At 40.8% G+C, this 21,630-nt stretch overlaps 1 protein-coding gene across 4 annotated transcripts in view; it reads left to right on the top strand.

Moving 5' to 3' along the window:
- CACNA2D3 (calcium voltage-gated channel auxiliary subunit alpha2delta 3) overlaps positions 1 to 21,630 on the top strand; it is a 1,429,924-nt gene that overhangs the window by 961,282 nt on the left and 447,012 nt on the right. For all 4 annotated transcript variants that reach the window (XM_082265096.1, XM_082265095.1, XM_082265094.1 and 1 more), the window contains 3 exons: positions 342 to 413; positions 11,090 to 11,170; positions 19,305 to 19,379. In XM_082265096.1, coding sequence (XP_082121222.1) covers positions 342 to 413; positions 11,090 to 11,170; positions 19,305 to 19,379 — 228 coding nt within the window. The remainder of the gene's footprint in view (positions 1 to 341; positions 414 to 11,089; positions 11,171 to 19,304; positions 19,380 to 21,630) is intronic.

Raw genomic sequence — 21,630 nt, 5'->3', positions numbered from 1 at the left:
GGAGATCATTTCTTTTTATGCAATATTGTTGAGGTACATCTCGCACCCTAATCTTACTTCACCCAAAGACAAATAAGTAGATTTTCTAGTTAGTTTTAAGTGAATATTTTAATAATTTAACTTGCCCTGTATATTGAACTAGGAGAAATAAAAAAAAAAAAAGATTAAAAATAGTACAAACCTGATGAAATCAGTCATGCTGGAATGTATAAAAAAAAAAAATCTGTTTTCGGTATAAGAAATTTAAGTTTAGCAAAGCAAACCAAAATATCATCACTGTTGATGATTAACTGCTAACATTTTGTGTGCTCCTTTTTAATGTTTCTCTCTATCCTGTCCAGCTTGGCGATGATCAGGGATTGGTTTTGATGACAACTGTTGCAATGCCTGTGTTTAGTAAACAGAACGAAACGGTAAGTGCAATGGTGCAATCTGGTCAGTACTTTATATTTTCTTTTCAAAATACTGTATATTCTGTAATTTCTGTATACTTGTAATACGCCAAGTACAATACAGCATCTAAGAAAAAATCTTTAATGTATGACCAGTAGGGTCATTTTTTATCTTGTTGTTTTGCTTTATTCGTTTGGTTAACGCCTTTACAGAATAACCCAAAGGGGTCCTGAATAAATCACTGTAATATTGTTAGTGGACTCAAAGTGCACCATTGTATTGTAATGGTGAAGCCCAGGTAAAAATTATCTTAAAAAGGAGAAGGACCTGCACTAATGTTCGCAAGCACAGTGTTGCTTGAACTATGCCTGTGCAGAATAATAAAGACCACTGTTAGTTTTAACATTACATTTACTCAGTTGTTATTTATACGTTATTTATACGTTATTTACTGTAAGTCCACAAAAAAAAAAAAAATTTTTGTAATTTCGGTAACTATGCAGATATACTGAATTCGGATTTATTTATTTTGGCTTATTTCAGTTCAGCACCCACCATAGGTATTTGGTTTTTCTCATCTGTTTCAAATTCTTAGCACTACAGTGAAATGGATTTTCCTTGCCCCCTTACTAATTAGCTTCTAATAGTCTTTTCCTGTGGTTAAAAATCAGGCTAGCATAATACAGACCCAGGGCTGTTAAAGAGTGGGCTTTCTTGTGTACCCTTAGTGAAAATGCTATCAGGGAAAATGCTTAATAATGCCAGTTTGACTTTTCCAGTAGAAAGGGTCTTGTAAATTGTCCATGGCGAGAAAGCCATCATTGCCCCAGCAAATATTCTGTAATTAGGAAGGGCCAGAATTAATGATACCTGTTCTGCCATAAACAGCCATTTTACCAAACTGACTGGTAAGGCTGGTCCTTACATCTTTAAGGAGAAGTAAGGCCACAGCTCCACTTCTCCTATTGGTCACAGGAGTGTACTTCATTCTGCACTCCTACTTCCAGGGCTGCTGATAAGGGGGGGGGGGGGCACCGGTCCTCTTGTATGGAGGCCCACATAAGGAGGGGGATTAGTGATGGATCACAATTGAAGAACTCTTCCTCCAGCAGCTGGTCTTTCCCTCTCTCTCTGCTGTCAGCTTTTATCTGCTGAGAAAAAGACAGTTGTCCCTCACTAATCCCCCTCCCTGTGTGGGTCCCCCTCCCAGCGCTGGCTCTAATCTTAGCTCTGCTCCTAAGTTTGTTATCTCTGTAACTTTGTTTCTCTCCCTCTGTCTCTCTAATCCCAGAGCTCCAACTGCCCAGCCTGTATATTGTTTTCATCTCATCTTCATTTTTATTTATGAACTCAGTTTTGTTTTATAGACTTAGCAGGAAATCCAAGAGTTATGTTGTATTTGTGTCTGCTAATAATGATTTTATTGTATTATTAGCGAAATATAGCTTTAATATTTGCTTGGGGGGCCCTGCAATTTCTATCAGCAGCTCTGCCTACTTCTATTGATAACAGGAGTGCACTTCATTCTGAACTCCTGTGACCCCGCTGTCAGCTGAAGTCACTGAGACAATCCAGGCTTTGGCAAGATCCCGACTTTAAAGCTCAGATCCACCCAGATGCCTGTACCGGCAGTTAGCTCAGCCTCTTAGAATGCTGCCGAGAGCCAGAGCCAGCCACTCCCACCCCCTACACAGCTGGACCACTGGAGGGGTAGAGCAGAGAGCAAGTGACCGACAGTCACCGGTTCTCTGCTCACTGAAGACCAAGAACTGAGTGATTAGCAGTCTTTGATCGCTCAGTTCTTGGTCTTATGGGGGGGGGGGCAGATGTAGCACTAGACTGATGCTGCATCCACCTAGGTGGGTATAATTGTTTATCTTACATTCCCAGACTTCCCTTTTATTTTTCGTGCTATAATGCCATCAAGTCTAATATAAATAATGCTTAATAATTAAGGCTGAGGCTCGTTTAACCTGTCTGCCAGGCTCAGCTTATGTTGTCACATTAGAATAAACTAGTCATATACCACATGAGTATTTGAAGGTGACTCTATTAACATGATTCTCTTTTTGATCCATGAGTCCAGAAGGTAAAAAAGAACAACATTCTCCAAGAGATGTTGGGGACTTTTAAACTTGAATGTGTAGTCCGATGAAGGAAAACTTTAAACAGGCTCAATAACACTGGGAAGGAGGTTCCCATACAGCAAGGGATCCCTCAACAAGCACCCAACAGTATCTGAAACCATAGAAATACAGAAAAGAGTGCCAAAACTGAACCAGATGAAAAGTCCAAGATAATTTGAATTGTTGGCCATGAAAAACAACCAACACATTTTGAGGTCAACACCACTTTCTTTCATCAGGGCTCAACACAAGGATAAAGATGGTGAAAACAGTGACTTTACAGATCTATATTACAACCAGTATTGAACCGTCCTAATGAAGTAACAACTTGACAGCAAATGTTGAGCCCTAACGAAGGGGGAGTGGTGCTGCTCCTGAAATGCGTTGATTGTTTTTATATTACTTTTTTAACCAACAATTAAAGTATTAGAAGAAGAGGTGGGCCAAACAGGTGCTACATCCCTAATATTCAAACAAAACAAAGCACTTCTTGAGAAGACTTTACCTGGATTGAATAGGGACACAAATTATACATATTATATTGATAGCTATGTTTAAAACTCATTGACCAAATGGCCAATGGTATATAAACTCCTGTCCTTATGGAAAGCTTAATATCTATAAACATTTATATCAATCAAAACTTTAATTTTTTAAATTAGTGTTTCCATTTGCCACCTGAAAAGTTTGCTCAAATAGTTTTTATGCCGTTTAATCCAACAATTAAAATTAGCTGGGACTCTTTTATCCAGTTTTGGTCTGGTGCTCCTTTCTGTATTTCTACAGACGTTAAGCTAATCCTTTGGCAAAAAACCATGCATTGACACTGAGAAAAAATATACAAACTACGTCTAGGTTATAACCCATCCCAAACGCATAACATGAGCACAACCTGGAACAATTTTGTCACAGTTGGAAACCTAAAATCGATATTTAGAGATATTATATTAAAAATACCATTCTTTAATTTGCACCTTTTATATTATCTTACGCTATTCGTTTTAATTACGCACTTTTAGTTTTTCGGTTGAAAAATGCCCCCAGTACTAATACCCTCTGTTCTCCCACACAGCTTTTTATTTATCTATAAAGAAACAGAATGCTAAGCCAAAGTCTGTTGTATCATTATCTGGCGATATCTAGTTACCATACAAAACTGTGCTCTACAGCAAAAATATAATTGCAAAACCTGGTGAAAACAAAGACCTGAGACAATTTACAGCGCTGGCGAGGTTTAAGAGCCTTTAGAAAGACTTTGAACTTTTTAGATGAACATTTCTCAGACATCTGGTGCAGGCCACAATAAATTTTGCTGTTGGCGCAAATGAATAAAACGTAAGTGATATAAAGCGATTTTAGGCTGTTAAGGTTTCATTTTAGGACAATGAAAAAAAAAGGAAGCTTGGGTTACCTTGCCTTTGAATTCCTTGAAGTGCAGATTTCGTCTACTTAAATGAACATTGCCTAACGTCACTGTTTTAAGGTCCAGATGTACAGCCAACCTTTTGGTGCTCAAGGGAAAGATAAGAGTCATCACATACAGTTCCCAGGACTGACTGTTTGTCAGTGATATTAAAAAATGTGGCGGACATTTGATTGCACAACCTGTAAATATTTTTTTTTACTTAGGGGCTATGCAAACTGGATGTGTTGGGCAGACTTACCCAATGCATAACCAAGTAAAATTGCCATATGTCTTATGTGTTCAGTTCACACCACTGTGCTGCGGCAGAAACTAGGCAGAATGTAATGGAAAGATGTATTATACCGGCTGCATTGAGAAGGAGAACTTGAGGGGCAGAGTTTACTTCCTTTTTAAATACAAGCGTTGTCACTACCTGGATTTGACTTGGCATCAGCTCTTAAACAGCAGAGCTCAGCGTGGGAGAGGAACCAGTAGCAAAAGTACCAATCAATTATGCTGCAAGAAACATGATGATAGGAGGGGACATCTTATCTGTGTGCTACTACGGTACTTTCCAGTGAAAGAGTAGGGGTAGGGAAGGGACCAGTAAGTGAACATTAAGCTGCAGCAGGGGAAATCAGTTCCCCTCCCTGCATTGTGTATCAGAGCTGTGTAAATCATATGACTGGGTAGACAAACATAAAATGCTTTAGCAGAAAAAATAGCTCTCATATGTATTTCATATGTGTGTTTATCTGCTTTCCTAGAGTCCAGCTTTAAAGTGTTACTACACCCAGAACCAGCATTCACTTTATCTGGTCTCCCACTATACACAGAACATGGAAATGCAACTGTTCTAGTAAATATAAACTTCTAAATATATTTTCTCATCAGCAATATATTGAAGTCTTGTGACTTCTATCAGTGTCTGGTTAAAGCTTGTAGGAGGAGTTTTTATTCTCCTCTGACTGTCCTATAAGGGTGCAGGGCCCCTGACCCTTTGTCTGGACAGTGCTGATTGGCCCTGTGCTGATCACATGCACCATCCCAAAAAAAAATCTCTAGCAATACACACCAAACTGAGCAGGTGCAGAACGCCCCTAAGGCTCTGTGCTGTCAGGAGATGGATTTTGAAATGTGGAAGAAGGGGAGGATTAGAGAAGAGAGGATCAAACAGCTTTTTTTACACAATGCAGAGGATTAACCCCTTAGGTTTCACAGTAAGTAAATCAAGCATGCTTTACTGCATAGAAAAAGACTGATTTTACTGTTGTGGGTTTTGTACCACTTTAACTCTGGATCCATTAATCACCTAATGAAAAAAAATGCCAAAAAAGTCAATAAAGAAAATGGTAGAAGTAAGGTTATACAGGGACGTTATAACATGTTGGAAATCTCTGTGAACAATAATAAGCATTTCCAGCGCTCAGGAGCACATGTGGCCAAGGAGCAGTAAATCAGATGGTTGAGCCACGGGTTTACTGCAACCAATCACTTGAATACTAATATACAGCCTTTCACAGCTGTACACATGCCGCAGCCACATTGCTAAGCTTTGCAGCAAACTGTAAAATTATTATAAAGGCAAGATTTTTATTTTTTAAAAATAACCAACATGTCATACTTACCTCCCCTGAAGCCCTGATCCTCCAGAGCTAGGGTCCCCCCAGCAATCCTGGCTCCTCCTTTCTGCTGAGTGCCTCCAAAGCAAGCCGCAAGCTCTAGGGGCACTTGTACATTCTTACTCCTGAGCTGGCTCTGTGTATCCATTGACACACGCAGTGCGGCTGTGAGTGAGAGCAACAGGAGACAATGGCTCCCACTGCTGTCTCCATGTCCAGTGATCAGAGAGAGAGAGCTGAAAGAATCGCTGCTATCGTGCACATCCCTGGATCTAGATTGAGCACGGGCACGTAAGTATTTAGGGGGGGATTCTGCATGCAGAAGGTTTTTAACCTTTATGCATAGAATGCATTAAGGTAAAAAAAAAACTTCTGCCTTTAGAATGACTTTGACCCCCCTGGCGGTATTCCCGAATGTGGCTCGGGGCTATCGTTCAGTAGAAAATGCGGTAACCCCGAGCCACACTTGAGATTACCCCAGAATCACACTCACCTTCCCTACGATCCCTCATCTCCCTCCCCGCCGTCCTCCCCGGCATCCTTACACTCTCCCCCCGCTCTGTGCACGGCCGATTGCCGGCACTTGTCTTCTGGTTCCCTTTCCTGCGAGCGTTACGACGGAACCGGCGGTGAATTCAAAAGTGTAAATACACTAAATGACATGATACAAAGCTGTGATCCCAACGGATTACACTGTATTATGCCATTTCACCACAGGATTGCACCTGGTGACTTTTCCAGTGCCCTGCCTGTGCTTTTCCAGTGCTTTGTGCCTGGAAAATTTTGAACGACCATAGCGTCCAAAAAGCGTTCTTTTTACGCAAAAGCGCTTTTAGATGACCGGGAAAACAGTGACAGCGAAACTGAGTTACTTGAAGAACTGAGCGATAGCAATTTGTGAGAAAATTGGTCATTCTGATGTCTCTTTCTGGCACATAGCTCCGTTGGAAATTCTGAAGAATCATTTGATATACTTCCCATATTCCACAAGCTATGTGCCAGAAAGAGACATCAGAATCGTCGCTGTCATCACTTTCCGTACCTGATGACCAATTTCCCCACAAATCGCTATCGCTCAGTTCTTCAAGTAACTCCGTTTCGCTGCCTCTGTTGTTCGCCTAACAGCGCTTTTGCTTTGTATCGTGTCATTTGTGTATTTACATATTTAAATTGCCGCCGGTTTCACCCCCCTGCGTCGTAACGCTCGCAGGGAAGGGGACTGGAAGACAGGTGCAGGCATCGGCGGAGCACACAGTGGGAGGACAGCGGAAGGACGGCTGGGGAGGACGGCGAGGGAGGACTGTGGGGGATCGCAGGAGAAGGTTTTAAAATATAAAACAACAGATTTCCATGCAAAAGAATGTACCGCTTTTAGCACAGAAATCCTGACATAATCAGACCACCAGGGAGGTTAACCACTTGCCGACCGCTCACATTGAGCCTACTGCGGCAAAGTGGCTCGATTCCTTCCAGCGACGTAGACCTACCCTCCCCTTGTGGACGGCGCGCGCGCGCCGTCGGAGGCTCGCTCCCGCTGTATTCAGACACAGTGTGAGTCGGGCCAGGGGAGGAGAGGTGGTGATCACCGCCGCTCTTCCCTGATTGTCAGGGATCGAGTGAGGAAATCCGCCCGCTTGTGTAAACAAAGCGGGCGATCTCCTATGTGACAGGAAGGGACAGATTACAGGATTCAGCATAGCTGAACCTGCGATCTGTGCCTGTGTCACACAATTCCCTCCCCCCACACACGTCAGTAAGCACCAGGCATACATTTAACCCCTTGATCACCAATAAAGTTAACCCCTTCCCTACCCTTTCCCTGCCAGTGTCATTATTACAGTAACAGTGCATATTTATAGCACTGATTACTGTAGTAATATCACTGGTCCCCCCAAAAGTGTCAAAAATGTCAGTCAAGGGTCCGATCTGTCCGCCGCAATGTCGCAGTCCCGCAAAAGAAAAACGCAGATCGCCGCCATTACTCGTTAAAAAAAAACAATAAAAATTACATAAATCTTTCCCGTAGTTAGTAGCTGCGATAACTTTTGCACAAACCACTCAAACTATGCTTATTGTGATTTTTTTTACCAAACATATGTAGCCTAAAATGTTAAAAAATTTTGATTTTTACATTTTTTTGGGGGGAATTTCATAGAAAAAAATGTGAAAAATATTGTTATTTTTTCAAAATTGTCGCTCTTTTTTTCTTTATAACGTAAAAAGTAAAAATCACACAGGTGATCAAATACCACCAAAAGAAAGCTCTATTTGTTGGGAAAAAAGGACAAAAATTTAATTTGGGTACAGTGTCGCACGACCGCGCAATTGTCCGTTAAATTAACGCAGTGCCGAATCGCAAAATATGGCCTGGTCAGGAATGGGGTAAAATCTTCCGGTCTTAAAGCGGTTAAAAATACGCTCATTGAGAATTTTTTTGTTAAATACATGTAGCTAAATACATTTTGGCCTAAATATATGACAGAAATTTAATATATTGGATATTTTTTAACTGTCAAAGTAGAAAAATATTGTTATTTTTTCAAAATTGTCGCTATTTTTTTATTAATATCGCAAAAAATGAAAAGTGAAAAGGTGATCAAATACCACCAAAAGAAAGCTCTGTTTGTGGGAAAAAAAGGACATAAATTTAGTTTGGGTACGCCGTTGCATGCCCGCCCAATTGTCAGTTAAAGCCGCACAGTGCCAAATTGCAAAAAGTAGCCTGGACGTAAAGCAGGAAAATCCTCCGGTCCTAATGTGGTTAAACAATATGTTGCTTTGGTCTAATGCAGTTCTACGGGACCGTTTCACAATCCCACTGCAACCGCATGCAATGCTTGCGATTATGTAGTACAGCAATTATAGGGTTAAATCAGGTGATGAGAATGTGACAAATCACCTCCTTACCACCTGTAAAAAACCTCTGAAAAGCAGTCTGAGCATGGATTGCTTTTCAGAGAAATGGTAGTCCCTGCTGCAATTGTGAAGGAGCCCTTAGTCTCACACTTGTCTATTTTCTTTGGTGGATCCCTTTTCCCGATGCAGCAAAGCAGCCTCTGTCAGGAGTTCAAGAGATGATACTGTCAGTTCCTGAATCCATGTTTTTTTTTGGTTTGGTGTTTTTTTTTTTTTTTTGCTAAATGGCAATTTTATATGGGACCAGAATTTGGCTTGCAGTTGTGGCGCAGCCAAACTAATATGAATGACCGACATTGGCAGACATTGTGGCATGTCAGTTAAACCTTCTGTACTAAGTTTGCTGAGACACAAAGCATCATGGCTACGGCAATTGAACAGCCCCATTTTGGCTGTATTGTAAACTTTAGGTGAGTGGTGGGAAGGCAGTAAAATCACAGCTCAACTGCCTGTTTTTATCATCCAGTAAAGGGGACCTAGCAACGTCTTGAATTGGCTGTGCTGCTCACTTTTAACGAATCATGGGTATATTTAATAGGAAAGAGGACTGACAGAGGGTGGGCTTTTATCTTAAAGGGTTAGTTCACCTTTTAAGAAAAAATGAAAAGGTGAACTAACACCATACAGCCTCCCCACCTGCCTGGTACCTGCTGTACTTACCTCTGTGAGTGATGAGCTGTTAGTACCCATGCAGCCACTGTAGGGTTCTGGGAATTTGATGTCCCCACTCTTCTGCCTCTTCTTTCTGCAGGGCTTCAGAGATGAATCAGAGTGATTCTCGGTGCTGAGGCTGAGCAATCAGAACCGGTCTGATCCATCCTAGAAGCCCTGCAGAAAGAAGGAGGAGGGGAGCAAAGATTTAAAATCCCCAGATTGCGGCCACAGCAGTGGGAGCTCAGTACAGTGAGGCTAGGGTTGCCATCTGTCCAGGATTTATCCGGACAGTCTGGGTTTTAGATCCTGTGTCCGGGTTTCAGTCCACCTGAAATCCAGACACATCAGTGACAGCCCTGCAGCACCAGTTCTCCTATCCCCCTTTTCCCCTTCCGTCAGCTTCCAGTGCTTTTAATTATATTGGTGGGGGAATACTGGGCTACAGACTGGCCTGGGGGAATTATACTGGAGGACAGACTGACAATGGAGGGAATATACTGGGGTACAGACTGACCTGGGGGGGATGTATTGGTGGACAGACTGACCAGGGAGGGATTATACTGGAGGACAGACTTACCTGGGGGGGGGGGGGGTGTACTGTTGGAAAACTGACCAAGGAGGGATTATAGTGGGGTACAGACTGACCTGGGGGGGGGTACTGGTGGACAGACTGACCAAGGAGGGATTATACTGGGGTACAGACTGACCTGGGGGGATGTACTGGTGGACAGACTGACCAAGGAGGGATTATACTGGGGTACAGATTGACCTGGGGGGGGATGTACTGGTGGACAGACTGACCAAGGAGGGATTATACTGGAGGACAGACTGACCTGGGGGGGATGTACTGGTGGACAGACTGACCAAGGAGGGATTATACTGGGGTACAGACTGCCCTGGGGGGAGGTACTGGTGGACAGACTGACCAAGGAGGGATTATACTGGAGGACAGACTGACCTGGGGGGTGTACTGGGGACAGACTGACCAAGGAGGGATTATACTGGAGGACAGACTGACCTGGGGGGCGTACTGGGGACAGACTGATCTTAAGCTTTTCTCATTATTAACACAATTTGGCACACGCGCTGTTCCTCACAGGAAGCTACATGCGCTGCAATACTCCTCTTCTTGGGGTACCCAAAGGTGTCATTTTGTGTAAAATGCAAAAACAAAATGCTGTGTGCCGCTAAAGTGTTTGGGTTTGGCTTGATGAAAACTCTAATGTGAGGTCCGGGATGAAGGGGGGGGGGGTGTATGGTGTTATTACACCTTTAAAAGGTTATCTTATTGTATTCTTTAAGTATAAAGAATTCTACAAATGTCCTTGGATATTTAGAAATGCTTGGATGCAAGCTCCCATTTCACATGTTTTACTTTTTAATCAAGAAAGAAGAGGGTAATGGGGCAAATGTGATTCTAATGAACAGCTGGCAACCCATTTGGGATAAGTCTGAGAATACCAGGCCCATTGGCGACTATTCAATTTCTTAACGAACCTGTAGGCTCTGGTATATTGCATACCGGTGCAGGCACAACATGGAGGACTCTCGGTGAAGGCCTCAAGCACACTTGAACTGCAATACAATGCCAGGCACACATTTTCCTCCTAAAACATTTGGCAGTGATAAAAGCTGAGGAAATTCACATAATAATTGTAATCATAAAAGTGTCAGATCTTCCCTGACGTGTTGTTGAAACACGTATTTGTTGATTACTGCTGATAAATTTCTCATGTTGGAGCATTTTTCATCCAAATGAAGAAACAAAATGATGCAGCTGTTTTTTCTCATTCTATTTTCATTCATATCCATCAGTGTCTCTGAAACGTCGGCACAACAAAGCCGAAAGTCATCTGTGTACTGTAATAGATTTATGACAACATGAAAATAATTACTGTATGCCTGTAATGCTTTACCAATGGATGTTTACCTTACTTAGATGCCTGTTTTCCTTCATTTCTTGTTTTGTGCAGAGATCAAAGGGGGTTCTCCTAGGTGTGGTTGGCACAGATGTTCCAGTGAAAGAACTTTTAAAGGCCATTCCCAAATATAAGGTAATACTTCAATAAAAAGGTGTTCATCTATTTACAGGATTGAGGCCCACCTATTATGATAAACTTCCAGGTATCTTAGTTTGGACATTTAAAACTCGATCTCTGCCTATTAGCTTTTTTTTTTCACTTTTATTATTTTATTTATTTTTTTACTCATATCCTTGTATATGCAAAAACATATTTCTTGTTCACACTTCCCACAATAACTGGATATCAGAGAAACGTGAAGGAACAAGAAAGCAAGGTGCTCTTTCCCCTGATATGGTTCCGATGTTTGTTGGAAATTGCTTTAGTGTTTAGTGTGCTGATATAATTTTGCTTAGAGAACAATAGTTCTAGACAATGCGGACCGTTTCAGAATTGAATTTTAGACACATTTTTCGTTATTTGGAAATTCGGATGTATCCGAATTCCTGAATTACAATAGCAATGAATAAAGACAAATCCAAAATAACGAAAAAAATTTCGGACAAAATTCGAATTTGAATAGTTATTGAATTCAAATAGTTTTCAAATCGAAATTGAATTTCTGAAGGGAAAAAAAATAGAAAATAAAAGAACAGAATAGAACAGAAAGAACAGAAAAGAATAGAAAAGAATAAAATAAAATAATAGAATATAATAGAGTAAAACACAACAGAATACAAACAAAAAGTATAGAAAAAATAGAAAAGAAAAAAGTAAAAAAAAACTGAAAATAAAAAAAATAGAATAGAAAATAAAGGGATAGAATAGAAAATAAAAGAATAGAGCAAAACAGAACAAAATAGAATAGAAAATAATAAAATAGAATAGAAAATAAAGGAATAGAACACAATAGAATACTTTAAAAAAATAGAATAGAGTAAAATAAAATATAACCATCTTCTGAAATTTGAATTTCAAATGTAATAAATTCAAATAGAATAGAATAAAAAATAGAATAGAATAGAAAGAATATAACAATATAACCATTTTCTCAAATTCATATTTTGAATACAATACATTTGAATATAATAGAAAATAATAGAATAAAAAATAGAAAGAACAGAATGAAAAAAAAATAGAATAGAATGGAATAGAAAGTATATAAAAAAATATAACCATCTTCCAAAATTCGAATTTCGAATAGAATAAATTTGAAATGGAACAAATTCCAAAAAGGAAATAATTTAATTTAACTAAATAAATTTATGTAAATAACAAATCAAAATGAAACAAAACACATTTTTGTGTTCTGCACATGTCTAAATAGTTCTCCTTGCTGACCAACTCTTGACACTAAAAACAGGACAAAGGGGCCCACACACCATATGATTCAACATCACAATAAACGTTATTGATCCAAGCAGACATACCAAAGAAGCTCCTTCTGGATCCCCCCATACTAATTTGTTTTGACCACCTGCTGTGCTTTAAATTTAACTGAACCCAACAACAAAAAACAAAATAATTTGCATTACTTTCTCTGGTGCACAAATATATGTTTAAAGTGACACTAAACAATATCCTTATTCCTAAAAAAAAAAAATAATAATAAAAATCCATACACATCCATTACTTAATGGCCCTAAAATCTATTTTTAATGAGATTGTTTATTTTTGTGTTTTTCTGCCTCACATTAATTGCAGCCATGTACACTGCTCTATGCACACTACAAATCCCATAGTCCCTAGTCTATCTCAGTAGTGAGAAGAAGAGGGTGGCTATGTTTCTATATAGAAACTGTAGAGAATGAATGTGGCCACCCACTAACAGGAAGTTGGATCACACGAGCAAAAAAAAATAAATATTTGGAGGGAGTACTTACTGTACAATAGAAGGTACTGTTTTAGGATAAGAATACATAGTCAATTAGTTAATAAAAAAAAAAAAGAAACAGTTTATTGTCACTTTAGGTTTCCCCATGAGTTTTCCATTGAACAGTTTATAAAATCTCAATATCAGATTTCCTGTAGAAGGTTGGTTATGCTATCCTTACAGGGTGCGTTTGCACAGTAGTATGTGCCAGCTGGTTTGATTATCATGGTATATAGTATATGTAGTCCGAGCCTAGCAGTGCACATGATCATGATGATATAAGTCCTGCTCAACCTTTGGACCAAAAATTCAGAGACAGTGGTTTAGAACTTAAAAATTTGTGGAGCAATATTAAATGACTGCTAAATAAAAAAAACACTTTTTTTAAGCTTAATTTTCAAACAAATATGAGGTAGTCACTAGTATTTGAAGATACATTTTGACATATGCTTTAACCACTTTACCACCGGAGGATTTTCCTGCTAAAAGACCAGGGGTTATTTTGCGATTTTTTACTGTGTGACTTTAACGGACAATCGCGCGGTCGTGCGACGCTGTACCTAAACGAATTTCACGTCCTTTTTTTCCCACAAACAGAGCTTTCTTTTGGTGGTATTTGATCACCTGTGCGATTTTTTGATCACGCGCTATAAACAAAAAAAGAGCGTAATTTTTGCAAAAACAACAATATTTTTCACTTTTTTTTATATGAAATTCCCCCAAAAAAAAATGTAAAAATCAAAATTTTTCAAAATTTTCGGCCAATTTGTTTTACGCTACCTATGTTTGGTAAAAAAAATCGCAAAAAGCGTATTTTGATTGGTTTGCGCAAAAGTTATCGCGTTTACTAACAAAGGGAAAGATTTTTGTCATTTTTGGTGTTTTTTTTTTTAACGAGTAATGGCGGCGATCTGCGATTTTTTTTGCGGTACTGCGACATTGCGGCGGACAGATCGGACCCTTGACTGACATTTTTGACACTTTTGGGGGTACCAGTGACATTACTGCAGTAATCAGTGCTATATATATGCACTGTTACTGCAAAAATGACACTGGCAGGGAAGGGGTTAACAGTATTGGACAGGGAGGGGTTAAGTGTGTCCTAGGGGCGTGATTCTAACTGTGTAGGGACAGGTCTACTAGTGTAAAAACAAAGATCAACAGTTCTACATAGTAGAACTGTTTGATCTTCACTTTTACACAGGGAGAACTGACAGGTGGCTTGTTTACACAAGCCGCTCTGTCTTTCTCCCGCTGTAGCGGCGATCGTAGTGTGACCGGCGGACATCGGGTCCGCCAGTCACACTCCCGCACTCCTCCGTGAACGAGCCGAGGCGGGCGCGCGCCTCGGCGGGCGCGCGCCCGCCCGCTATTGGCTCTGGAAGGAGTGACAGGCGAGCGACGTAGACCTACGTCACTCTGCCTGGCCGGGGCCGACTGCCGCAGTAAATATACTGTGCGCAGTCGGCAAGCGGTTAATGTGAGGTTTAGTAACTCTTCAGCCATGCGTTTACACCCAGTGGGTGGGCAAAATCTTTAAAGTTGAAGAATCCAGACAAGATTCTTTGGTCTGTTTGTCTAGGTCAATGGTCTCCAGACTGCAGCCATGGATCAGATGCAACCCTTTGCTTGCTTTTATCCGGCCCTGGGAACACTATCGAAGGGGAAAAACTCCTCCCAATGACACCAATGATGGGGCACAGTCCCTTCCAATGACACCATAAAATAGGGCCCTGTGACACCAATAATGGGGGATCATTCCTCCTATGGACACCAATGATGGGGCACACAATTCCTCCCAATGACACCAATGATGGGGCACAGTCCCTTCCAATGACACCATAAAATAGGGCCCTGTGACACCAATAATGGGGGATCATTCCTCCTATGGACACCAATGATGGGACACACAATTCCTCCCAATGAACCAATGATGGGGCACAGTCCCTTCCAATGACACCATAAAATAGGGCCCTGTTACACCAATAATGGGGGATCATTTCTCCTATGGACACCAATGAAGGGACACACAATTCCTCCCAATGACACCAATGATGGAGCACAGTCCCTTCCAATGACACCATAAAATAGGGCCCTGTTACACCAATAATGGGGGATCATTCCTCCTATGGACACCAATGATGGGGCACACAATTCCTCCCAATGACACCAATGATGGGGCACAGTCCCTTCCAATGACACCATAAAATAGGGTCCTGTTACACCAATAATGGGGGATCATTCCTCCTATGGACACCAATGATGGGGCACACAATTCCTCCCAATGACACCAATGATGGAGCACAATTCCTCCCAATGACACCAATGATGGAGCACAATTCCTCCCAATGACACCAATGATGGAGCACTATTCCTCCCAATGACACCAATGATGGAGCACAACTCCTCCAAATGAAACCGATGATGCGGCATCATTCCTCCCAATGACACAAATTATTGGGCACAATTCTTACAAATGGCACAAATGACTGGGCAGGATTCCTCTCACTGATACCAAAGATGGGGCATTGTGGGGCCAACTGATGCTTGGAAATTTTGTACTCCCGATCGCCACAGTCCAGCCCCTACAAAGCCTGAAGGACTGTAAACTGTCCTTTTGTTTAGAAAGTTTGTAGACCCCTGGTCTAGATCAATAAAGTTTATTGACACGCTTAACTATACAATGTCCATATTTGTTTCAAGAGACGTGATAGAGAATTGCATCCCACTCTCAGTAGTTTTACCATGCCATACAGGCATACCTGTACCCTGTTGCCACTCAGTCTATATTGGTGAATATTTAATATTGTAGTAGTGGACTTACCAAAAATGGCATCCCACTCTTGGTGGTTGAATTCACTTGTGACTGTTCGGAAGGACCATGGGAAGAGCTGAACTTTTTTACATCCCGGTTATTGGGAAAGATCTGTTCTTTAATGTTGCCACCATGTTCATCCACAAGCTTTACAGCAAAGAGTTTATAGATTGTTCTCTGCCCATATAAATCATTTATATCTTGAAATGCGTTGAATGCTGATGCAGGATTACTTGGTAATAAAGGTGGCTTATTTTGCTTTCTAGTATTTACTGAATTACTGGATAATCAATGTCATCAGATAATAAAAAATGATTTTGGAGGTGTTGCTTTGGAATATAAACAAGTATCAAATGTGCCCCTATTATTTAAGCGTACGCACCCCCTTTCCAGGCCTGTTCTCGGCTCAGTGTTCAATAAAACATTCCTTTTGGATACACGGGAAAACCAGATGGACATAGAACTATATGAATGGATCACAGGTGTTCTGCAGTGCCTGGCTCTTTCCCCAAACGTTGTAAACTACATGTGCTTTTTTCCTCATATGTCTTACTTATAACCTTCCATAAACAAACTCTGGAAAGTCCGCAGTGGATGTAATTGTGACCTACAATGGGGATTTATATCAGCAGATATACCAAACACACAGAAAGAGAACATTGGAGAACACTGAAAGTAAAGCAAATTTCATTGTATTATATATACTGATTTGTGCAAGATCACCTGCTCAAGGGTAGAAGAGCCAATTTTGCGGTAATATTGCTTTAAACGTATAGAAAATGCAGCCAAGGGTACAAAATATTTTGTATAGAAGACATGTAAAGTATTGCATATACTTTGTGATTCTCTTACCCCGATGTTATACTGATAGAAAGCATAAGGAAGGTGACAACACTTGCCCCATTTCTGGGGTTTTAAACTACTACTAGGTTCCAGCACATCAGCAATACCCACTATTCTACATAGTCTGCTTACAGAGCAAGCATTCTGACTGAAGCTTGATTTTAAAGGTTAACTCCACTTTCGCTGAGAAAAAATGTAGCAAAAAAAAAAAAAAATATATATATATATATATATATATATATATATATATATATATATAAAAAAAAAAAAATATATATATATATATATATATATATACACAGTAAAACCTTGGATTGCGAGCACAATTCGTTCTGGAAACATGCTTGTAATCCAAAGCACTCTTATATCAAAGCAAATTTCCCCATAAGAAATAATGGAAACTCAGATGATTCATTCCACAGGTCCTTCAGTTTATAGTCTATATACAAAGATTATAGCAATGTGATAGGTTGTGTAACCATAAAATGTCCATCCACAATATGTAGCCTTCCCAAGGGGATTAGAAGCAAAATCTAGCAGAGCTACAGAATATAAGAGAGATGAGAGGCGCCTCTAAGTGTAGCAATATGGTTACATTTAATGAAGGTTCATATATATATATATATATATATATAAATATGTTTTTTTTTTTCATTTGCTATATTTTTTTCCCAACAAAAGTGGAATTACCCTTTAAAATCAAGTTTCAGTGGGAATGCTTGCTCTGTATATATATATATATATATATATATATATATATATATATATCATATACAATTGCTACACAAGCTATGTTGTCAATGAATGGTATAAAAATTACCTTTCCTTTTTCTAGAAGTCTGCACTAAGATACAAGTTAGATCTTAGGCATCCTCTCTAACAAAAAAAGCATTTTTGTTGAGATACTCCTAAAGGGTTGATCTCTTTGAAAGGGATGCAGATACTGCAACTTTCCTAATTGGAACACTGCAAATGCATCCGCTGGTTCATAACGAAATGGTCACTCCTATTCAGATTTACTTTTCACTGTGACATTACCAAACAAACAGCTTTTTCTTCAAAACAGAAACAGGTAGGAATCTGCAACAAAGTTTGAAAGTTTGTACATTGATCACCCATTGGGGATTTTTATTTTTTTCACAAAAAGAAGTAGTTACTATATACACTAGCGTTATATATCAGATTGTAATAGAGAGGATTTTACAAAGGACACATCATTTTTTTACATTGTATAGCAGCAGGGGAGGGGAGGACACGGCTCACACACAGGAGCTGACAGGCAGGGAGGGGAGGGGGGAGGAGGACATAGGAGAGCAGACAGGAGAGCTGCAGGTGACAGGGGCACATACACTGACCATGGTGTCAGGGCTCAGCAGCCATGATACACCGTGGTTCATGTACGGGGGGTAGAAACTGGCAGGATCAGCCAGGTTTTTTAGGTGATAGAGAGGGCCAAATGACACAGCACAAGCACTGTGCTGTTAAACTTTGCTTTATAGGAACAGGATCATATATTTTCTTTTTTTAGGGTTACAAACACTTTAATAAAGTTAAAGTCCATAGGAACAAAAATATCAGGTTAATTCAAACAAATGTCCTATCTTATTACTATTATTCAGGATTTATTTACTGTAATTCAGAGTTCTGATTGGTTATTTTAAGTTATAGTAGCCCTTTAACACCATGCTATGACATAATGCACTGGAAGTTCACATATTTGAGGCTTCGGTTTGCAGTCCTGTGGGTTTCTGTTCATTGGTTCAGGTGCAAATCAGGTGCAAACTTTTCCCTGAATTCTCACCTGAACGGGACACAAAAATGCACAGGACCCTTTTCAAAACTGTACCGCAACTGCCCCAGACATGTGTGAACTGGCTCCATTGAAAGCCAGTCACACTCAATTTAATCATTTTTATCAAACTGACAGTTTGGTCCCAGTGATCCATTGGCCAGATACTACACTAACCGACTCCTGACCATAGTAATGGGACCAGGGCCGGCCCTACCATGGGTCCCGCTGGGTCCATTAGACCCAGGCAGCACTTGGAGAGGGGCAGCAAATTGACTGCCAATGTTTTTTTTCCAGCAGTTTTGTGTGTCTTCAGTTTGCAGCACATTATGGGTTGCATTTCCCTATCTCATACTGCCACCCGTAGCAGACACGGATGAGTATGAGGAGATGGAGCATCTCCTCTGGGGAGTTATGGAAGAAGACAACAGTATATACAATATTTTCTACACTTGATATTTATATAAAATACTGGATGTGTTGGTATTTTGGTGGGTTTTTTTTTTTTTTTTTGGGGGGGGGGGGCATTTCATTCTTGGACCCAGGCAACACAATGTCTTGGGCCAGCCCTGTATGGGATCACAGGAACTTCAGGTGTCCAGGTGCTCACTGGTAAGGATAGCGTAAGAGAGCAGTGATGTGGATTTACAGTAGGTTTAAGCATCATGTCAGGTGATTTATAGCAGGGCTGGACAAATTGAAGGAGTCGGATAGCCAAGATTACAGCTGGTGCCAAAGCTTTGATGTTTTTTCCCCAAGTTGTTGCTAATTGAGCTGCCTACTGAAAACAATCCTGCTGGCTCCTGAATTGGACAGACTGGCTCTTTATTTTCATGTTTGCTGATCTCTGAATTAAAGCCAATGAGAAGCGTCTAACATTTGTGTGTTTGTTTAATTCTTATTACAGCTGGGAATCCACGGTTATGCATTTGCTATTACCAACAATGGATATATCCTGACTCATCCTGAACTGCGGCCTTTGGTAAGTTCTATGCTCAACTTCCTATGTTTTGATTATTCAAATATGCTATAATGCCTCTAATACATGGGTGATACTGGTACAATCATTTTAGAACATTTAGAACATGCTGATTTCTTTGACCCTGAATTGGGCTGAAGCTCTGCAAATTACGTTGGGGTCTGCTGTTCTTCCCTTGATTAGCTTGTTCCTCAGACATAGGGGCCATGAGGGAAGAGTCTGGAATATATCCAATCATGTATGTTCATATGGTGTAAAAAAGGTTTATGGGGGTGTTTGGGGGGAGAAATAATGGTATTTGATCATCTGATGAGCAGATACCCAATAGGAACGGTATGTAATATTTGTACTTAGAGCAGAAAGCCAGTAATATTTACCTCGGTTACAACAGTCCAACGCCCGCAAGGTCCCCCACCGGCATCTCTCCCCCGGCTTCTTCTAGGTGCCGATCTTCGGCTGTCTTGTTTGGCCGGTGTAGGATGTCACTCCCATTCATGCATAGGAATGCAGTCATACCGACACACAGGGTCTTCTGCAATAAAGAGCTAATTTTTACTTTTTTTACTTTAGTTCCACTTTAACCAATCAACCTGCACGTCATTATAAACTTTTAAAAGTAAAGGCCATGGCTAAGTGCAGAGATCCTAGGAGGCCTACCTAAGCCATTTATGTCCAGAAAAGACTTCCATGCCCCTTCCTGATTTAGTTTTAAATTGTCAGCCTGATTTTCCATAACTTATGGCATACTCATACTTGGCATGGGTATGGCATACTTATACTTGACATGGGTGCCTTGTACCATGCCTGAGTATAATTTTCCACACTTTCCCACTGGTCTGTTGTCACATTGTGTTGGGCCTAAGCACACTCTCACCACCACCTCTGTCAGCCAGATTACAGCGATCTCTGCTTTTGTGCTCCATGAATGCTTAGTGATCCATGAGAGTTCTGTGTTCAGGCATCATTTCACAAACATACATGAGCCTCTGTTCACATTGGAGCGACATGTCATGGCATTTCAAATGGCATGACAAGTCGCAGCCTATTGCCAGCAATCGCTCTGTTCAAATCCGTGCAATGCTGACTTTGCAATGCCGCACCGATTTGAAAAAGTAGTTCCTGCAATACTTTTGGCGATTTTGGGTGCGACTTGGATAGACATCTGTGAATGAAGCAGCACAGATGTTGTCCAAGTCACTCCCGAAGTCCCACTGACATGCGGCTTTGGAATTGTGCGATTTCAAAGCCGCAGTCAATGTGAACGGGGGCTAAGTGTACCATGCTGAAGTACAACAGAAGCAATCCTTAGACCACCTCTTTCTAGTAAGCAAGGGCATGGTATGCGGAACACAGTGCAGAGCAATCACATCACTCATACCAACTAGAGTGTGGGGGTCAAACCAGTGCCATCTTAAGAGCATTAAAGGGCCCCGGGGAATGCAGTGCACTGGGGCCCTGCCTACACAATCACCCACAAGAAAAAAAAATGCGAATTATCGATAAGGCGATATTTATTTGTACAGCAGTGCCAGGCTAATGACAGCTTCCAATTCAGTGGCTGGGTCCGGTGAACATACAAACGGACAGGAGTCAGACTCAACTGTTCTGTGTGTGTTTGTTTCTGTGGAGGTGGACAGGCATTCCTGCAGTTGGGGGCTCCCCCTTCATGGCCCAAGTGGCCTGACAGCAGCGCAGGGCCGACAGGCACTTGCTAAGTTCCATAGTGGGATCCACACGGGAATCAGGAATGCTTGGCTGGGGGGCCCAGGCAAGTGGGGCCCCCGAGCAACTGCCCAGTGTGCCCATTTGGTAAGATGGCCCTTGGTCAAACGTGCTTGGGCACAGTACATACACCCTAGCTTGAGTATGCCCTTAATGGCTGAGTTCCACCTCATGCCATCTGCCTGTTTAATAAAAGTTACATTACTGGTGACTGAGGTCAGCTCATCACACAGTTGAATTGCAGTTGCCAGGTCTTACCCAATAAGGCTATCAGAGAGGTGTGCAGAAGAGGCTTTTCTATCAAATAAGGATATCATGAAATAATGAAAATATTGTTCTTTCTGCATTTGGAAGCCCTTTTACTAGTAAAAATTGAAACGGAATTAAAGGGTCATTTTAAGGAAGATATATGCAGGCTGCTAATGCTAATTCTGAAAATGTTGAAAGCCTGGCTACCATGTTCCAATTACATTTCCTTCTGAGTTGCTAACATGGAAAAATAATTCTTATCAGGTCAGCAAGCAACTAGCTT

The sequence above is a fragment of the Pelophylax lessonae genome (assembly GCF_965119305.1).
Source record: "Pelophylax lessonae genome assembly, chromosome: 8".
Taxonomy (NCBI): domain Eukaryota; kingdom Metazoa; phylum Chordata; class Amphibia; order Anura; family Ranidae; genus Pelophylax; species Pelophylax lessonae.
This window is presented reverse-complemented; position numbering and strand designations above follow the sequence as displayed.